General features: G+C 31.3%; 3 protein-coding genes across 3 annotated transcripts; 1 reads left to right on the forward strand and 2 right to left on the reverse strand.

Moving 5' to 3' along the window:
- Positions 1 to 927: 927 nt before the first annotated feature.
- Positions 928 to 4,555, forward strand: LOC108472771 (cytochrome P450 724B1-like). The gene is made up of 9 exons (XM_017774328.2): positions 928 to 1,267; positions 1,401 to 1,725; positions 1,842 to 1,994; positions 2,194 to 2,466; positions 2,565 to 2,651; positions 2,867 to 2,945; positions 3,111 to 3,217; positions 4,026 to 4,147; positions 4,255 to 4,555. The coding sequence occupies exons 1-9, from the start codon at positions 1,044 to 1,046 to the stop codon at positions 4,355 to 4,357; spliced, it is 1,473 nt and encodes a 490-aa protein (XP_017629817.1). The 5' UTR covers positions 928 to 1,043; the 3' UTR covers positions 4,358 to 4,555.
- On the reverse strand, positions 4,546 to 9,476 carry LOC108472542 (subtilisin-like protease SBT5.3). The gene is made up of 11 exons (XM_017774081.2): positions 9,238 to 9,476; positions 8,998 to 9,107; positions 8,802 to 8,899; positions 8,555 to 8,719; positions 7,296 to 7,404; positions 6,426 to 6,963; positions 6,155 to 6,252; positions 5,758 to 6,003; positions 5,566 to 5,680; positions 5,286 to 5,499; positions 4,546 to 5,212 (listed from the first exon to the last, which is right to left on the reverse strand). Exons 1-11 carry the CDS (start codon positions 9,313 to 9,315, stop codon positions 4,677 to 4,679), a joined length of 2,307 nt encoding a protein of 768 aa, XP_017629570.1. The 5' UTR covers positions 9,316 to 9,476; the 3' UTR covers positions 4,546 to 4,676.
- A 9,759-nt stretch (positions 9,477 to 19,235) lies between these two features.
- LOC108473148 (heavy metal-associated isoprenylated plant protein 46-like) lies at positions 19,236 to 20,188 on the reverse strand. Its single transcript, XM_017774692.2, has 3 exons — positions 20,036 to 20,188; positions 19,869 to 19,947; positions 19,236 to 19,687 (listed from the first exon to the last, which is right to left on the reverse strand). Exons 1-3 carry the CDS (start codon positions 20,039 to 20,041, stop codon positions 19,428 to 19,430), a joined length of 345 nt encoding a protein of 114 aa, XP_017630181.1. The 5' UTR covers positions 20,042 to 20,188; the 3' UTR covers positions 19,236 to 19,427.
- Positions 20,189 to 21,100: the final 912 nt, after the last annotated feature.

The following is a 21,100-nucleotide window of genomic DNA, read 5'->3' on the forward strand; positions in this document are numbered from 1 at the left end:
AGGATAAATTACAAAACTAATCACTAAACTATGAGTAAATTTTAATTTTGTTCACTTAATTAAAAAAGTTACAAATTAGTCACTAAATTATTCGAAAGTTTTCATTTAAGTCACTAAATTATGCAAAAGTTTTTATCTAAGTCATTAAACTATTCCGCCAATGAGCTCCAAGTGACGATTCGATTATAAAAACGGTGGATTAGTGCTCATCGATGAGTTGAAGAACATTCCTTAGATTTAAGTCGATCTGATGGTTCATGTCGGAGATCGAAGAAAAAAACTGTTTGAAATTTAGTTCATAGATTTATGACGTCCAAAACTGTTTTATAAATTAAATTATAGAAAAGAAGGAAAAAAATTTCGATTAGTTTAGACAATACAAACTAAAAAACCATATAACATTAATTTTAGTAATCTGATAATTTAAATATGAAATTTTGAATAGTTAAATAACAAAATCGTAATTCTTATTAATGGATTAAAAATATTACCTAATATCTAATGGTGGAGTTTAACCTTTAATTTTATCCAATTATCTATGCACAGAATAAACTTGATTATTTTCCTATCTAGCATATTCCCCACCAGAAAACACATTTAAAAAAAAAAATATGTTCTCTTTTTTCTTTTAAAAAGAAAAACCAAGTAAATATAATATTGATTATTCACTATTCATCTTCTACAGCCCTAAGAATATGGTAAATAGTCTAGATCCTAGACTAGATAGAAGGATTTCATTTCCTATGCCTTACCTCTGAAAAAAGTAAATTTACAGACTGTAACAAACTGTGGAAAAGCCTGTTTGCTTTTTCTTCACTTTGGTTTTAAATTAAATTTTAAAATATTTTATACAATTAGTCTATTACTACAACTACAAAGCAAAGGGCATCACCCCCTTTCCCCTCTTTCTCTTTCTCTATAAATAGGAATTGTAGGCTGCACGTTCGGTTTCATAAAAAAGTCCGAGTTATTGATGACCTTTAAGAGTTCTTAGACAGCAAAGTTTTAGAACATAAAATATCTTTGTTTAGTTTCTTTAGTCTATGGCTGAAGGTGATTCTTGCTGGGTGGCTGTTTTGGTTGGGGGAGTTGTTGGTTTTATTCTAGTTGTTGTGTTGAACCATTTCTGGCCTTTGCTCTTCAAGGGTAAGGGTGGGACTGTCCCCAAGGGGAGTTTTGGATGGCCTTTACTTGGGGAAACATTTAGCTTCTTAAAGCCTCACTCTTCCAATTCTGTGGGGGCGTTTCTTCATGATCATTGTTCTAGGTAAGTTTATAACTTACATCACATATTTATATGCCTTTTGTATGATGATTTTTCACTCCTTCAGCTGTGATGTATATATATATGTGTGTGTGCGTGGAGTAATCTAAAATGAAAAATGGTATTGAAATTTCAGGTATGGGAAGGTGTTCAAATCCCATTTGTTCTTCTCCCCCACTGTGGTATCATGTGACCCAGAGCTAAACTATTTCATACTTCAAACTGAAGGCAAGCTGTTCGAGTGTAGTTATCCAAAGCCTATCCATGGCATCTTGGGCAAGGTTTCAATGCTTGTGGCAGTGGGAGACACTCACAAGAGGCTCAGAAATGCAGCACTCTCACTGGTCACCATTACCAAATCAAAACCTGAGTTTCTCCATGACATTGAAAACATAGCCATTCAAATTCTGGACTCATGGAAAAATAAACCAAAAGTCATCTTCTGTGAAGAGGCTAGAAAGGTATAGTACCACTAGTAATTAATAAATAATAATGTTAAAGAATCTAATAAAATTCTAATGGAATGTTTCTTACTTTTTTATTTTTTCCTTTTGTCAACTTTTGGTTCCATGTATAGTTCACATTCAATGTAATAGTAAAGCAAGTGTTAGGGTTGACACCACAAGAGCCAGAGACTTCAGAAATTCTAGAAGATTTTCTCACTTTTATGAGAGGCCTCATCTCTCTCCCTCTCTATATTCCTGGAACCCCATATGCAAGAGCTGTTCAGGTACTCAACAAAAGCACTGTATTGATAGCTTTGTTTATTAAATTAAATGAAACAATAATAATTATGGTGTGGTTTAATAAATGATTTATGAGAGACTTAACTTAGCTCTATATATCTCACTCCTTTTTTTCTTTTTATTGTTTTTGGCTGCAAAAAGGAAGCATGTGATCATCAACTTTACCTTTGACTATCTTTACAGGCTAGAAGCAGAATATCTTCTACTGTCAAAGCTATTGTAGAGAAAAGAAGAGCAAGAAGAAGAAATAATAATGATGATGATGATGATAATAATAATTCTAAAAAAAACAGTGATTTCCTAGAAATCCTTCTATCTGTTGATACCTTATCTGAAGATGAAAAAGTGAGCTTTGTTTTGGATTCTTTATTGGGTGGCTACGAAACTACTTCCCTTTTGATGTGTATGGTGGTTCATTTCTTAAGCCACTCCCCAGCTGCATTGCAACAGTTAAAGGTAACCCCACCCTTAATTCTAATTTCCATCAATTTCATGCAGATCTTCTATTATTAGTCTCTAAAACTTTTTAATTATGTTTTGAACCAAAAATACAGCAAGAACATCTTAAAATAAGGAGCATGAAGCAGAAACATGATCATTTGGACTGGGAGGATTATAAGAAAATGGAATTCACTCAATATGTAAGAAATTTTCTATATATATATATATATATGTTCTTTTTCATACTTTAATATATAAATAGAACACAACTTTTTCTTCTAATACCCCAACAAAGAAAAAAAATACAACTTTGTTCTGATACACCTTTTTCTAGCATGTTTGGAATAATGATGTGATTTTATAACCTTTTTTTTTTTTTCTAATGCATGCTTGCTTTTCTTTTTCATGCTTGTAGGTCATCAATGAAGCTCTCAGATATGGCAACGTTGTCAAATTCGTTCACCGAAAGGCTCTTAAAGATGTCAAATATAAAGGTTTTGTTATTTATTTATTTCGATATAAAAATGTTATTAGTTCTAAAATAACAATGTGCAATATGATTCGTGATTCAATATAAAAATGCAGTGCATGATCTTATAGATATTGTAATTTATACTTCCATTATAAGATATATAACCCAAAGTTTTGGGTTGAAACAGGTTACCTAATTCCATCAGGATGGAAGGTCCTACCTGTTTTCACTGCAGTTCATTTAGACCCATCTCTCCATGCAAATGCTCCCCAGTTCCATCCATGGCGGTGGGAGGTAAATTACTCATCTCATGCCCTAAAATGGGGTACCCATGGCCTCATCTAAGTAATGGCTGAAAGGGACCGTGTCCCTAACTTTCACTCAAAACTTATCCTATTTTTTTTATTTCTACTTTCATATGTTCATATTGGGCTCCTCCAAAATCTGAAGTCAAAATATAAAAGTGATCACTTATAATCATTCCCCTATAGAAAAATAATACTAATAATAATGATGATTATAGTATGTTTTAAAGTAAAAGTTTTTTTTTTTATATATTTCTAATTTTTAAGTTGTTGAAATGAAGTTCTGGTTCTGAAACTGGTGGCCATCCCTTGGAAATTTTGATCTGTTTGTAGCATTATTTTGTTGAAATTGTGGGGGTGGGGGACCTTATAAATTGTAGGACAAAGTGACGACTTTTCATCAGAAATTGGGAGATACGCACCATTTTTTTTGTTAGATTCATTAAAATAGCCTTTCACTGTACCTTATGGCCATGACAGATATTTGGTACACCAAACCTAACATACCTTACAATGGATCCGATTGACCAACTTCTTGATTTACACATTCATTACCATCTAAAACAAAATAAAGAAACATGTTTTGTTGCATTTCAGAAACCCGTGTTGATTTTTCAAAACTTTCAACTATCAAATTTCTTGAAGTTGAAATGCTTTGTTAATGAAAGATGATCTTTCAAACCCGAGCTCAACTCGGTTCTTGTAATCAGGTGACATTTAGTAAGTTCGAGTTCAAGTCAACCTGGACTCTTTTGTGGGGAAAACATAAAAGATTATTTTCCATGTTTTTGATGCAGAGCCAGGATCCCACATGCAAAAAATTTACACCCTTTGGAGGTGGGTCAAGATGCTGTCCTGGATCTGACCTAGCCAAGGTTGAGGTTGCTTTCTTCCTCCACCACCTTGTTCAAAACTTCAGGTGATTTTCTTTTATGTATATCCAGTAAATAAAATCAACACTACTGCTATTTTCTTCTTCAACTTTAAAAATCCCAATTTACTGTAACATAGTGACAAATTTTGTAGGTGGAAAACAGAAGGTGAGGATCAACCTATAGCATACCCCTATGTCGAATTTCAAAGAGGATTGGTTTTGAATGTGGATCCATGTTCGGAAACTACTATGTAGGGTCGAGAATGAAGGCTGAGAATCATATTGTTTATGTTTTATTTTATTTAGCTACTGTTATTTTTATGGGCGAAAGGTCTCCTTTGAATGCCTGGTAAATTTTATATAAAGTTGTAACTTTTGTTTATGTATATGTAGTGCTTTCATCTCTTTATCAACTTTTTTCATATACATAAATAGTAATCAAATTATCTTAAATTCTCTTGACTATATAGAACACATAAAGGGCCATGGCAAAGTACATAGCTTGGCAGCAATCAAAGGGTTAATCCAAGGATTAAAACTTAAAATGCTAGCTCAAGCAAATTTTGACTATCTTTTAGACTGCCTTCACTACTATAGGACTCCTTACATAGTGTACATTGTCTGACCATATCAGCTCTCCAAATACATACTCCTTAATTGCCTGAGCATTCTTAACCTTGAGTGTAACACTGAATGTCTTCTCTTCACCAGCCTTTTCGAACTTCAATTTTCGGGGCTTAACATAAATCGAAATTCCCATCGGTCTCATCACTTTAGCTCTGTAAGTACCTGGTGAACCAACATTTTTAACGGTCCTGGTCACTGTAATGGATCCACCAAGGTTAGGGATTGTGATTGAAGGATAGTTTAAGTTGGCAAGATTGATTGGGTTGGGGCACTTGTAGGTGTTCTTTGAGAACAGTGAAATTAGTGTTTCATTGTACCCCAAAGCGCATAGGAAGTTTAGGTAATCAGTGGGGGTTAAGTCATAAACAAGCCCGGGATCCATAGCAAGATTAGGTTGTACATGTCCGGCTCCATAGCTGAATGGTCCTGCTTTGATGTTTGATGCATTTAGAATTGGCTCATTCAGGTTATCCAATGTGGTTGCTGCATCCAAAGAAAAAGCAAGTTTAAAAAGCTTCAAACCAAAAGTTATTTGCTTTAGAAACACGTTTCTTACCGGAGGTCATAATAGCTGATTTGATGGCCGCGGGACTCCAGTTAGGATAAAGGGTTTTAAGTAGGCCAACAATGCCTGAAACATGAGGGCACGACATCGAAGTGCCCGATAAAGAGTTGAATTGAACTCGGCGCTTGTCGAAATCCTCGTTTGTCGGCCCTTCTGCTTCTGTATACGCAGCTATTACACTCACTCCTGGTGCGGTGATATCAGGCTGAATGTGGGATACTAAAATTAGCCAAGGATTTGGAAAATTTATGCACATACTGATAGCAAATACCTTGAGTATCTCGGGTGTGATTGTGTTGGGTCCCTTGGATGAAAATGCTGCCATGACAGGGGCTGGCTTTTTGCCAATTTGAGTGGTTACAGGTGTAATATAAGCAGTGGGATTCCTATTCCAGATATCCATACACAGTCACTGAAATGTCAAGGTGAAATTTAACATATATTATTTGGTTCCAAGACTTACTTTGTTGAATTAATGTAAGTGAAAACAGTGAGACCATCGGTGTAATTGATATTTGAAGCAGGGAGGACATGAGCCTCAACTAAAATTTCATTGTCTGTGAAAATGTCATTAGCAAGAATCATGCCCACAGCACCAGCCAGAGCTGCTTGCTGACCCTTCTCCACTCCTCCATTCATCCCTCGAAGACATACCAAAACCTTTCCTGTTGCCTTTTTGGGATCAATGGCTCCGGCCTGACAGAACAATCTGCAAGAATCTACAAATCAGCATGTGTCTGCAGAAGGACGTTGTGAGCGTGGAAGTGCATACATTAATGACTGAAAGTGTTAGAAACGGTTGGTATATAACTGTATATGTGCAACAAAAGTATCACTAATGAGATGTATTCAATTCTTACGCGGTTTGAACTGATGCATTAGCCACCTTGGCATCGGCTGCACTTATCAGCGGGAAGAACTTCTGGTGTGGTAAAACTTTGGTTGATAAACTTTGTCCCTTCACGAAGGAAATAAGCATTTGTTAGTCCCAGTTGCCAACATGTGCAAGTATTACACTTTATTGACCAGTAGACCTTAAGTTATGGTTTACTTTCACTCAATTTGAGCATTTAAGAAAAGAAAACAGTCGCAACATATTTCATAAACACCAAAACAACGGGGAAAGTAAACCTTGTAGTGCATATCATTGCCGAGGACAACAATACTAGGAAACTCCCTATCCATGGTGCTAGCTCCAACAGTGATCTGCCATGGAGCAATGTTTACAACCGTACCATCAGCAGGTCCTGAATTGCCAGCAGAGCAGACCACAACAATTCCATGCTTGATAGCATGAAAAGAGCCAATCGCAATGCTGTCATTAAAAAAGTCAATGGGTTCTCCTCCTAGTGACACAGACAGAACATCAACACCGTCATGAATGGCCATGTCGAAAGCTGCCAATATATCTGCATCAAAACATTCTTCTCCTCCAACGGGTGGCCAGCACACCTTGTATGTCACTACTCTAGCTCTAGGTGACCCTCCTTTTGCTGTTCCCTTACCAAAGCCGAAAGCACTTGCTTTGGCTACCAAGTTACCCCCAGCAGTGGATAAAGTATGCGTTCCATGACCATCATTGTCTCGTGGTGTATTGAAGGAAGAGTTGAATTTGCTGCCAACAATGGCAGCATAACCTTTGTTGAAGTACCTTGCTCCAATTAGCTTCCTTTTAACATGAAGACAGCAATTTTAGGTAGGCGCTAAACCCTGGTCTGTATATAATACAAGTAACATATTTCATAAAACAGGTTTAGATACCGTTTCAGCTAAGCTAAGGTTAAATGTCTGCTAATAATCTTTTTCTCCACGCTTACGGATAAAAAGCGGTACCATAAAATTGGAAATGAATAAATAAGCTTATTTTCAGGGACTGGTCCTCCCCCACCATCAAGATCCTAAATCACCCAAGATGAGTAGTGCGTGCACATTCTCGGACAAGGATGAAGATAGGCATGGAGGAAAGGTGAAAAGTGGGGTTAGAAGAGAAGAAAAACTGACCTATTGCAATGAAATCGGGTGTCAATGTCATTTTGGCAAATGCCCTTCCACTTGGATGGAATCGGTCCATACCCATCATCGCTGAAGCTTTTTGATTCAGGCCACACACCTACCATAATCCCATTAAGCATGCGTTTCGCTTACAATGTCAATAACTGTCACCGACTCCACCCAGTTCATGGCATAAGTTATAATTGATTTGTTTTACTACTCACATGGTCTTCGTATCAGTTTTCAATTATGCCTTCAAAGAATCTCAATTAATTTACTTGATACATATATAATCAGTGCACACTTACTTTTATATCTTGTGATATATATATCCGAATTTAATGAAAGTGACAACATCTTATACTTAAAACTAGGTCTTTGGGAGCAAAAATCAAATATATAGATATGGGTGAATAGTGATTTCACATCTTTGTTGCAGTGCGTTGCAATCCTATGCTTACTAGGTTAATCCAAATTAGTAGTGATAATAAAACAAGGGTAATCCACATCTACATATTTCAGATTTTATGTTAAACTATAATGTTTGATTCTGACTTTTTTATTATTATAACTGTTTTAAAATAAATAAAATAAGGTGGATTTGGGTTTTTTTTCCTAATTTTATCTCATAAATATAAGTAACATATTGGTCCGAAAAAATACAAATATCTCATTAAAAAACAAGTGTAAAATTAAAGTATCAAATAAAGTATTAAGCTTTTTGTTATCTATTAATATATATTATATTATCATATTTCCATTTAACATAATTATGCTGGTCATCTTTCTAAATTATTTTATTTTAGTTTCATTTTATAGATTTTATATTTTAATTTGATAAAGTTTGAATTACTCCTGTAATATTATGTTTTTATTTTATAATATGAAATCATTTAAACCATTTTAATTATTTGAGTTAGATTATTAATTTTTAACAATAAAATTTTAACATTAATCAAATTTAAAAGTTTACATATACAATATATTAATAATGCTATTTAAATATAAATTTATACCTTAATGAGTTACGTTTAAAGGAAGTTGCCATCTCATAAGAGAGTGGGTTTATAGTAAAATTCGTTGACACTAGCAAACCTATCTAATATGAACACTTGTTATAAATTTAAGAAAACATGTTGTACTTGCATGCTTAAGAGTCATGTAGGGACGAAAATAACTGAAAAAAAGAAAAAAAAAAAGACAAACTGACTTGTCCAGATACGATATCCCGCAGGAAAAGGAAGAAGGGGAAGCTGAAAATGACTCACCCGTGTCAAGATTTCCGATGATCGTGTCTTCACCATATCTGGCCTTGTTCCAGATTGAGTTCGATGGAACGACGCCGTTCTGCTCCAATCTTAGGAATTCCCATGATCGAGTTGTATGTAGTTTTCTTCCCTTGTTCATGAAAACTGAAACTACTTCAGGATGCCCTGCATTCCCTCACATTACATTAATTCCACACTGTTACTCCCTGTTCTGGAGAAAACTGTTAAGTCAAAAACAGGGACTCACTTGCAATCTCAGAGGCTACTTCATCAGCTAAATTTGCAGCGAAACCATTGATGTGTCTGGTATAAGAGTAAAAGATAGCCTGTCGTGCATCCTCCCGGCTGTTTGAAAATACAAATTCAAAAAGTTAATAAAAGCTTAGCTCGCATATTGTCATTCAACATAACAGATGAGGAGGAGCTGAAAAATCCTTTTAAACCTTCCCAAGAATGAGCCCAGAAACTCGTAGTGTGTTTCCGTCACGGCGTCCACGTTAACCCATGCAGATCCCAGTCCACGTAAGTGTTCTCCCAGGTATATTACATATGACTACATCAACATACACCAACATTTCTTTGGTGATTTTTTTTTTTAATAATTATAGGAACCGCCAATAAGGAAAGATGCTTTGATCATGTTTTTTGTACTAAAATTTCCCAAAGGGTATTGAAATGCTTACCTTTTGAGCGGTAAATCCAGGTCTCAGCAAAAGAAAGAAAACCATGAGAGAAACTAAAGAGAGGGTAGAAAGCCTCATTGCTTTGCCCGCTACCTCTTTTGGGAATTTAATACTTGTTCTGTTTCTTTATATGATACGAATGGAACAGGGCTGTGGGACTTGTATATATATACACGATATATGAGATTGTGTTGGAAAGATGTGAATTTGTATGCATAATGTAATTAAGTGAACTTAATTCTGAGTTTGTTAAGAAGAAAATGTGGGGACTTCCATGTGGACCTTGACAGTGAACTTTGATGGATGAATATAATTGCTAAACTTGAAGAAGATAAAAGAAGATCGGAGGAATCTCTAGTGTTTTAGCCCTTTCTTGTATCCAATCTGTTGGCTGACACATTAACTTGATTCAACAATTATGAACTGACAAACACCATATAATGTATGTATGTGTTGGATGTGTGATGGGAATTAGGAAAGGATGGCATTAGATTTTTTTTTAGTAGCTTACGGTTTTAATAGAATTTTTTTAAAGGAAAAAGAAAATCTCTAGTCTAGCTATAATGCAAATCCAAAAATCAAATATTTTAATGTTTAATTCATGTAACTTAAGGATATAATTAATTTTTTAATACTTAATTCAAATATTTCACAATTTTCAGAAAGAAATTATAATATAATTATGTGAAAGCTAATATTGAAGATTGTCTTTGCTTTGGGTAATCTAATTTATAGAAAGACAAGTGAAGGGTGGTTTTTGGCAAAGATTGACAACAAGATCAACGTCTGTCTTCTTTTTGTTTTTAATCCAACCATGGTTGGCTTTTAGCCTCCACTTTTTCAAATAACCATAGGCAATGGCAAAGAACGTAGAAATACTTAGACCCAACTTTGCAAAGGAATTTTATTAAATAAAACCCTACATGCTTTATAATTTTTTTCAGGATAAGCATGCATAACAAGAAGATTAAATGAAAGGAAACGAGATTAATTGTCTAAGGCACCTCAAGCAGTACCCCATTTCGATGCGGACAGAGATGAAGGGAAGAACTGATCTCAACATCACTGGCTGCCTCAACTCTCAGCCTAGCTAAGAACAATCTGTTCTTGGTCTAACACAAGGAGAAGGAAACAGGAATCTGACCTTTTATTTTTGGGGATTAAGATTCTAACCTTAACGGCCACTATGTAATACACATGGAGGGGCACCAAAATGGACATATAGGATTTTTATTCTCAATTATCTGCCGTTACCATTCTGAAAAGGCTTAATTTATAATTTAGCCTCTCAAGTATACTTATTTTTTTCACTGTGATACTTAAATTTTTTTGTCCCAATTTGATACCTAAAGTATCAATTTTCTCTATTTTTAGTTCATTTTGGAACTACTGTTAAAAAAGTATATTAGGCCATTTTAGCTAATAGAAAAGTGCCACGTGACTTATTTTTGGCCAAATGAAAAAAAAAAGTCACAAGGCAATTAGATTTATTTAAAATAAAAACATTAAATTTAAATTAAAAATTATAATATTAAATATTTAAATATTAAAAAATGCTATTGACTTTGGCTGACTATTGATCAACATGGATCAGTGTTGACTTGCCATGGCGCTATTAGAATAAATCACATGTCCTTTTTATTTTTTAAATGTTATATATATTATTTTGATTAAAAATGTAAAAAAACATATATAATATATAAAAAACTTTTAAAATTATAAATTTATAAAATATATAATTATAAATTTTAAAATTCAAAATAATATATAAAAATTTAAAATTGTTAAAAAATTAAAGAAGTATTTAAATTTCAAGTAATTGCAAAAAAAATTTGAAATTCAAATACCTTTTAGAATTTTATAAAGAAATATTTTAAACTTTTAATTTTTTCTAATTTTAATTCTTTTACATTTTTAATAATATTTTTAATTCCAACTAATTTCTTTTCAATTATCATATTTTTTGTAAATTTTATTTTATAAATTCTTTTATAATTGATTTTTTCTAGATTATATATATATATATATTTTTTTTTCTGAAATTTTTATATATATTTTTATATTTCTTTAATGTGTGACATTTAATAAAATATTTTTACATAAAATCCTCATGAGGTGCTTTACGATTGGTTATTAGATATTTTTAATGTCTGTAAAAAATTGGACTAAAAATATAACAAAAACATACTTTAATTATCAAATTGAAAAGTGATTGATATTTTAGGTACCAAATTAAAATAAAAAATTTAAATACTAAAATGAGAAAATAAATTTACTTTAAAGGCCAAATCGTGAATTAACCTTCTAAAACAAAAAATAAGCCCATTTTTGTTTGATTTTGATTGGGCCGAATCATAGGATAAGTTCTTACTTGAAAATGTTTACTCCGTTTGTGTTTCATGGCATTGCCTTTTTTTATTATTATTTAAAATTGAATTAATTTAACTTCATTTACTATTTTTAATAAAATTCCACCATGAACTATTAACAATAAAAATGCAAATACATAGGTATATAGGTTAAGGTGTTTACAAGAAAAGGAAGTGAGAGCTCTTTAATTAGTGCTATTGCTCATAAGGAAAAGGAAATAAAAGAAATTCTTATTTTTAATATTTTTAGAAATTTTCTCGTTAAAACACAGTTAACATTTTGGGTTTATTTCTACCGTAGAAATAATTCCAAGTCGTAATTTAGATTTGAAAATATCAAGTATCAACATGAAAACGTAGTCAAGTTTAAAGGTCGACATAAATAAAAATTCTCTCTTAATAGTTATTGCTATAACCTTATCACTATTTAGTGAAATTTTATAAAAATCTTATCTTTAAAGATTTAAAATACCAAAGAGAATTAAAAGTTCTTGAATATTCTTAGAAGAATTGAAACAATCTGAATATATATGATATAAATGATTCAATGAATATTTATTCAAAGAAAATTATAAAACCGTATATTTTTATAAAAGATCATGATTAAAATATTTATTAATGCGAATATATTGATGTTATGAACTCCAAAAATATTTCAAAAGGAAGCAGAAAAGATTTGAGATAAAAAGGACATTGGAAAATAAAGCTTTCTCATGGCTTGTAAATCGAGCACCTAACATATGAAAATTTTGTCCATAAATAAGCATTTACAGAAAGGATATTATAGAGATTCAATTAGCATCCACTGTGTACCAATGCATCACTAGATGTGAATGAAGACATTTTTCTTTCTCAAAAAATATATATTAAAAGATATTTAACGAAATATATTTCTCAAAAAAAAATTTTCTCAAAATCTTTAGAAGAATGGTAATATAAATAATTAGCAAACCTGTTAAAGTGATAATTGAAAAGTTGGTATTCAAAATTAAAATGCGTGGAGTCTAAGATTTTATGTGATATAGTCATGAGGGAGAGTAAATACGTGTTGTACTCTTTTCCTCTTAATCAAGGTTTTATCTCACTAAATTTTCCTAATAAGGTTTTTATTAGACAACATATTAGATGTATTAAAGATATTGTACTTGTCATGGCCAAGGTTGTTCAACCATGGTTGTTTTGTGATCTGATCAATCATGAACTTGGTCAGTCACGTTATGAGGCAGCTTGGGCATTTTTATGTGTCCACCTTTTTGACATGGGCCTGCATTTATGGAAATGGACCTCATGGAAAGTCACATTCTTGTTCTCAAAAAATAAAATTATCAATAGGAGCAGTATGTGAAGAGATTGGATTCGACTTAGATTAAAGAGAGAATTTTTTTTCTCCTCAAAGACGTCATCGATGGATATTTTCAAGGAGGGCTTTTTTTATTTACCTAGGACTTCTCTAGTTGAATACAAAGTTAAGTTTATTTTGATTACTTGGTATTTATCTATGTTGCCTAGGATGCCTATAAATAGGCAGTACATCGTACATTCGAAGGTATTATTATTATTTGGGTAGAGAGTTGTGAATTATATTATTGGCTAATTATTCTCTTTGTTTGTTTTCGCACTCAATTGCAAGTATTATTTGTGAGTGAATTTAAACTTTTGTAAGTGAGGTTTAGATGAGTGGTTATAATTAGTTGGGACAAGCTATTGGTGCTACAAATACATCTTGTAGAAGGGTAGTTTAAGCTTATACCAATAGTAGGTTGGATCAATTTAGGAATAAGAGACTATTCACTTAGCAAGACTCCGCAAAGTAAGATTGTTTTTGAACTGCATAAGTAAACGATTATTTGTAAACCTCTCTCTACTTTTGCTATTTCTGTTTCATTTTTATTGTTTGCTCAGTTCTATGACTAAACGCGATATCAAACAATCTAGTGATATTCACAACAAACTAATGTGTTTTCCAGTGCTATTTTTCCTTCATTAAGATTTCTCCTACAAGGTATTGGGCCTAGTACTTTTTCAGCAAGCTATTGGACATCCAAATGGAGTGTTATAAATATTTTTATTATAAAATGAATGTCCATTAAGATAAGAAATTTGATATGCTTTAGGACTTTAATATTCAATAAAAGTAAAATTTTATATCATTCATACTTTTTATATTTATAAATATAGACTGTAGAAAAACATTATAAATACTAAATTATGGTGCACTCACTATGTGACTGAAAACAATTATATAATGAATTTGTAATATATATAAATTAATACTAAATATGTTTTTAGTTGAGATGGAAAATTGAGAGAATTATATTTATGATGTTTTCGGTTCAAATCTCATCAAATGTATATATATTTTAGACTTTATATAAAAAACATAAAAGACAAAAATAATCTCAATATAATATTTACCCTTCATAAAATTAAGGAGATTTTAAACTTAATGTGACACCAACATAGTCAAACTTTAGATATTAGTATAGATATAGATATTATTAATAAATAAATAATACATGCTTATCTCTCTAGGCATTGATTCAAAAGCAAGGTTGAGGCTCTAGGAAGTTTAAGGTTTACAAGTTCAAGTCTGTGTGTTCTCTTCTAAATTTATCTTAATCAGTTAATTAATTTTATTTCATTAAATTTTTGTAATTTCAAAATAATAATAAAGAGTTTGAATCATAAATTAAATTAGATAAACTACAAAAAAAAGTCACTAAACTATGGTTAAGTTTTTTTTTTTTGCCTAACTATCAAATGTTATTATATGACTACCCATATTATCAAATTGTAATATTTTAATCACTTATCCATTAATTACTGTTACCCACTTAATAGAATAAAGATATAACACATTAACTCAAGAATTAATATCTAATATGATCATTGAACTATAGTTATAATATTCAATGTAGTACTTTAAAAAATTAATTATAATTCTTTAAAAATTCTAAAAGTATCGTTTTTAATATATATATATATATATATGTGTGAATACTCATAATCTATTTACTGAGATTATAAAAAATTTAAAATGTACATAAAGTTAAATGAAAATCTAAAATGCCTATATATATATAAATTTCTAAAAGAACTTCAAATATTTTTTTGAACTTACCGCATCATCCCACACGACTCAAACTTTGAAGCATGTGAGAAGGTAAAAGAAATATGAAAGAAGGAGGCTCGCAAGAACATGAAATCTAAGACTAATGAGTGATGCAACTGCTAGCCAACTAATTAATATCTTTTCTGTATTTTCGTGCTCAAACTAGAATCGGTGTGGGATTAGTTACTAATATTTCTGCCACAATTCGTACTTCAATTTTTTTTTTAGGTTTTCATATATTACCAATATGTGTGAAAGCTTCGAGGTTTTAACTATTATTGGTGTTCTATTTTAGATTATGCTATATTTAATTAGTTTGCTACTACTTTTGTAGCAATGAATTTGATAGGTGAAGTAGGAAATGTAAGATATGAGTGGCAAAATGCATGGGGCTTGGCCAAAGAGATTGCTCAAAAGGCTAATGACAGTGTGCTTGGGAAGGCTGATGAATCAAAAGAAGGTGCAAAAAAGGATAAAGCAAAGCATGAATAAGAAGAGCAAAAATAAATAAATTGCCCCTAAGGCCAACTGTCCAATTATTATTTGCTGCACTTGGTTCCATTTCGTCATTGGGGACCATTTATTTTTTGTTTTTTAAGTATTATTATTTTTCTTCTATTGTAGCCTTTTTTTATGGCTAATTGCCATTTAGTATTACCATTTTAGTTACTAAAATTTTGGGAATTTAAAGAATCATATCAATATTTGTCTTTGACCTATGATTATCATTACGTGCAACATTACCAAAAGTTAAAAAAAAAAAATTATTAGTCAATTCAGTTTTAGCTCGATTAGCATAGATATTGTTGTCAGTGCAAGAGGACGTAGTTCAACTATACTGAAGCGCATTATCCTCCTATTTAAGGGTTCGAGAGTGGCTATGGATAATCTAGACATTATATCAAAAAACAAAGATTAAAAATCGTAATTTTACACTCATATGAAATGAAATAAATAAAAAATTATTGCTAGATATATTAAATAATTTTTCAATAATAATAACAATATATATGATTTCTCGTAAATTTTGAGGAAAGAGCTTATATCAAATAAAATAAATATTTTTCAGCTTTTTATAAAAGTGATCCCATAAATGAATGAGCAGAAATTATTTTTGGATTTTTGAAGTTATTTAGATATTATATACATTTTATATTTTCTAAATATATATATAATTTCAGAAAATGAATTATGAAATTTTAGATTTTTTATTTTAATAAATTCTTTAGAACTATTATTAATTTTTGAATAGATTATTTAGTTATGGTTTAGAAGTCAAATTAAATATTAATATATTAACGAATTTTTAGATACGCATCCGTACGGATCCTTACCAAATCGAAACGATTACCATTATTAGTATTAAACCAATACTAATTCATATAAGCTAAATCTTCTAATCGATAATTGTACTAAAGAAATTTATTTAACTAATCCGTTAAGACAACAAAGTCAAGAGGGACTGACCGAAATATTACGAGCGGATAACCTGAGGTATTTTTGCGGCGAGTGAGGTTAACAAGTCAGGCGACGCCGACAAAGGGTGTGGCGAGCTGAAAACTAAAGAAAAGTCGAAATATCAAAGTCAGTTAAATCGTCTGAAAAGCGAAAATTGGAGCTCATCACGGCCTCCATTCTGCCCAAAATGGATCCCACATGCACTTGGGGTCCCCCACTCCTCGCTTTCTTTTTATCAAATCTTTGCTTCCAATTTTTATTGTATTCGCAGCATGTGCTTAAATCTTTGGATATAAAACGACCTCAAATAATCCGGCAAACAACCCACGCCGAGGCTGTCACTTTGTCTCATGCTTTGGCCTTCCCACCTCCCTCTCCTCTCATCAATGCCTCTCATTGCTTATTCTTCTTTGCTCCACACTTTACTTTAGCAAGAAAAAACAACAACCAAGATCTGGGAAGTTGGAAAACCAATAGTATACTTGATTTTCGGGTTTTTAAATTAGTATATTATTATTCCCTTTAATTAATTTTTACATCTTATTTAAGAAAATAATAATAATCCAATCGTTTGCAATTGCCGTCTGGTTTTATAGTACTCTCCTATCTCTTTCCCTGGACTTGTCGTTGTCCCTTTTCTTAGCTACTCAACCCTTAAATCCCATATAAATGAATGAAGTTTCCAATTAAGTTATGTGCTATGGGTTGATAGAGAGAGCACTGCTAAACTCAACTCAACTATATGCAGCAGCATGTTTCTGCAGTTTGCACCAGTCGCCGGTCAGCCATGATTGAACTGTACGTGACCACTTCCTCCGATATATATGTATATATCACGGGAATTAAATTAAAATGATATATTCTATTTTGCATTAAATTTTAGGATTTTTCTTCCCATTATTGTTATACCTTACCAAAAACGTGATTACCATAACAGACCATTTTTATAGTAAGTAAATCCATCCTTGAAAATGCATCACTTTCAATGTTTTGTATATGATACGTATAGTTGGATGCGTATCTTTTACTTTCTTACTTTATGACTTTTTACTTTTTTACTGCAAAACCCAAGTAACATCTATAAATACGTTACTTTGTGGCATTCTCTTCAACATGTAAACTTCTTTTCTCTTTACGTTACAAAATTTCTGTTTTCAGTTCACTTTCAGATGACAGCTTCTTTATTCAGCCCTGGTCTATTCATAAGGTATTTTCTTTCTCTCTCTCTCTTTTTTTTTTTTCAATACAAAATGAAGAGGGTAAATGATTTCAGGCAATTGAATGAAAAAAAAAAAAACCAGTGAAACGATGAGGTTTGTAATCTAATCTGATCTGCCTGGCTCCCTGCATGCCAACTATGGATGCTGTCAAAAATGGATTGGCCCTTCCTAGTTGGCATCAGAGGAGTCAAGCAGGTCCTCATTTATTTTCTCACCATTTTCATATCATAACCTTAATTGATTTCACCTTTTCATTTAGTGGATATATGTATATATCGTTTCTTCTTTTAAGTTTTGTGATTGGTTGCAAACACTGACAATCCAGTGGAAGTACAAGTTCATCTGAAGTAGGGCAAAACTTGTCCGAAGGAAGCCCAATTAACTAAGGCCCACGCAATACACAATACCTTTTTTCTTTTTTGTACTTGGTTTTTTGTTATTTTATCAAAGGATGTGTTTGACAATAAATTTTTTTAATGTGTTAGATAATGATATCACTTAAATGTTAAAGATGTTGGTTTTCCTTAAATCATATTTGAAATATATTTTTTAATTAAAATTTATCAAATTTATTTAAAACAAATAATTATTAAAAATCAAGATTTAATTTTATTAAACAAGACAAATTTACAATAAAAATCTAGAAGGTTGAGCCATAATGTCAATGAATTCCGATCCCTTAGTCCAACTTTGAGTTTTATTCCTCTTTGTTTAATATCAATATCTAAATATATTTATAAAACAAAATAATATTATTTAATTTAATTGAAATCGACGCCTACCAACTTGAGCATTCTTTTATTGTGCGTTGATTTGAAGATAATTTTTTAAGAAAAAATGGTTTACTACTTTAATTCAATAATTGTAGAGTCAATTCAAGGATTTTCTTTTTCCCAATAAAATGCAAGTTTGATCAACCCAAAAATGTGATGTTAAAAATCATATAATTTAACGATTTTAATATCAAAATGATGAACAATATCTAACGCATTAATCGATTTAATGTTATATGATTTCTATTGCTATCTACAATCGATTTAATATACGTTTAAATTTAAGTTTTTATGATTATTTTAACAGTAAAATTCCAGTATATAATTATTAAAGAACATTGAAAATTAAATTATAATTTTATTAATATTTCAAAATATAAGCATCTAAAAGTCGGCACTAAGAATTTTTTTTTATGAAAATGTATTAACAACAATATCCTTATGTGTTTGCCAAACTACATGTTAATGTTATCATGAGTATCCACTATTTATTTGTCACAAAATCTTCATATAAATTTGGTATAATATAATCATAATTTTTTTGCTATAAATACAACAGTGAGTTTTATTTTAACCACTAAATTAAAAAATATATAATTTGACCAATTGAACTATATAAATTTTTTATTTAAGTTACTAGATTGTTAAGTTTTTTTTAAGTTCTCCCATCAAGCTTCAAGTAATAATTCAATGATTGGTATAGTAAATCAATATTCATTGATAGGTAAAAGAACATACTTTAAATCTAAGTCAATTTAACGGTCAATATTGAATATTAGTGAAAAAAGTTGTTTGAACTTTAGTTTGTAAATTCATGACATCAAAAACTATTTCATGAAAAAAATGAACTGTAAAAGACAAAAGGGAAAGAGAGTTTTTTTATTGGTGCAAGCAATGTGAACAAAAAAAGTCATGTAGCATTGATTTTAATAGTCTAGTAACTTAAATGAAAAATTTTAAATAATTTAGTGACCAAAATGAAAACTTACCCATAACTTAGTGTCTAATGGTATAATTTATCCTTTTCTTAATATATATTTGTAAAAATTTGAAGATGGAAAAAGTATTTCTAACTTTGAAACCCAATCTCTCTTTTTCAATAATGAAAACACAACAACAAAAATAATTGCATAGGAAACACAGAAATTAGAGGTCTAATTTTGAGGTGAACAGGAACTGAGGAATTTAAGCCAAGTAATATATATATATATCATTTGTTGTTGTCGACTGTGAAGTGTAAAATTTCGTGTGTCTGTGATTACAAGATGGAGCAAGAGGGTCCATAGTTTTCGACGTATCCGTACGGAGGCACCGGTTGACACTGATAATAGTAGAAGGGTGGCGGTAGCTTCGTCTCGTCTTTCTTATCATCCTTCTTATCAGCGGCACTGACGCTGACCAGCTCGGCGTACCCCACGCCCTTCCTTAGCAGACTGGTTAGCTTAACTGCATCCACACCATCCCCTGTTACCTCTATTTGGCTCTTGTCATCGCCTTTCAACGAAGCCGACTCCACCCCTTTCCAAAAATACTCAACAATTAGCATAAAATCCCACAATTAAATCATGGGAAATCAAAGTTGGTAAACTACGTGAAAACGAGTTAGTTTAAGTAGTTTACTGTGTAAATTATTCAATTCAGTATTTATAATGATTTATTCTTATAGTTAAAAAAATTGGTTTCAGTTGGTTTTTATCACCTGAGAGACCAACTACAATTTTCAACGCCTTAGAGCGGGATTTCTCGCCCTTCATGGTAACCTTCACTACCATCTTTTGCTGAAAAAAAAAAAAGAAAAAGAAAAATTCAATAAAATTGGAAACTAGTTTATTACCACACATTAATCCATATGGTTCAGTCGCATACCTTCATGGTGACGTTTATCGCTTAAAATCGAAAGAAAAAGACAAAAGATGTTTGGAGGAAGAAGAAGAAGAAGAAGTTAAAGGAGAAACAAAAGTTGTTACTTGGTGTTATGTATGGTATGGGACATGGCAGCAAATGCTTTGTTGGGGTATTTATAAAGGGTGACAGAGTTCAGTTATTCCCCACTGGATATTTCATTGCAAGTTCGAGAAACCGTTGATTTCCTATGGAAAGGGGCACTGCACCTGCAGCCAAACCATAGAGACTTTTACTTTGTCAGTTCAACTCATTTACTTTGATTTTCTTCCTAAGGTGACCCTACCCAACCCAAGTACTAAGTTTAATAACAAATTGGAATATCAAATTTAATTCATAAGATTTGCTCAATTAACAGAGATATTTTTACATCTAAGTTCTACCTATAAACTAATAATTTGCTTTCCTCATGACAAGGAGTTCCAACAAATAAAAAGATGTATGTAACTAATATAAAATGATTAAGGGAGCATGGAGTTGTTGAATGTGAACCTCGCTTAATCTTCTTACATGAAAAATAGATTTTATATAATAAGAAGTTCAATGTGTAAATTGATTTTCTATAATTATATAAACGAAATCTAAATTGTGGTTTTATCCATATGTACAACTTTAATTTTAATTCTATTATACGCATTTAAATACATGTATTTATTTTTATATTTGATTAATATAATTATTTGTGTAGCTAATTTATCAATGAAAAATAATATCAATCTGATAATATTATTAGTGATTAGTGAAAATTAAATCAAATTCAAATTTCATATATAGAATTTTACAAAATCAAAATTCATATATAATCTAAATATTTATCCTAGAAGTGCAATGCAGTAAGAATAAATTAAATAATTGAGGTTGCCCTACTCTTTCTTTAATTTTACTTATTTTTAAGTCTACAATATAACTAGAAAGATAAGCAAATATTATTTATTGAATAAAATTAAAGGATTTTGGTTGCTTTCGATTAGTCATGCACGATGGAGGACTTGACCTTTCTTTCTTCTTCTCTCATTGGAGGAATGCATT

The sequence above is a fragment of the Gossypium arboreum genome, chromosome 11 (genome assembly GCF_025698485.1).
Source record: "Gossypium arboreum isolate Shixiya-1 chromosome 11, ASM2569848v2, whole genome shotgun sequence".
Lineage (NCBI taxonomy): Eukaryota > Viridiplantae > Streptophyta > Magnoliopsida > Malvales > Malvaceae > Gossypium > Gossypium arboreum.

Excerpts from the sequence above, each read along its gene's own strand:
- LOC108473148 (XM_017774692.2), bottom strand. Across the intron at positions 19,688-19,868 it reads AATTGTAGTTGGTCTCTCAG|GGGTGGAGTCGGCTTCGTTG; the intron begins GTGATAAAAACC and ends ATTTTTGGAAAG.
- LOC108472771 (XM_017774328.2), top strand. The coding sequence starts at position 1,044 with ATGGCTGAAGGTGATTCTTGCTGGGTGGCTGTTTTGGTTGGGGGAGTT. Across the intron at positions 1,726-1,841 it reads TCTGTGAAGAGGCTAGAAAG|TTCACATTCAATGTAATAGT; the intron begins GTATAGTACCAC and ends TTCCATGTATAG. Across the intron at positions 2,946-3,110 it reads TAAAGATGTCAAATATAAAG|GTTACCTAATTCCATCAGGA; the intron begins GTTTTGTTATTT and ends GGGTTGAAACAG.
- LOC108472542 (XM_017774081.2), bottom strand. The coding sequence starts at position 9,315 with ATGAGGCTTTCTACCCTCTCTTTAGTTTCTCTCATGGTTTTCTTTCTT. Across the intron at positions 6,964-7,295 it reads ACCCGATTTCATTGCAATAG|GAAGCTAATTGGAGCAAGGT; the intron begins GTCAGTTTTTCT and ends TCATGTTAAAAG. Across the intron at positions 5,500-5,565 it reads TCACACCCGAGATACTCAAG|CCTGATATCACCGCACCAGG; the intron begins GTATTTGCTATC and ends TCCCACATTCAG.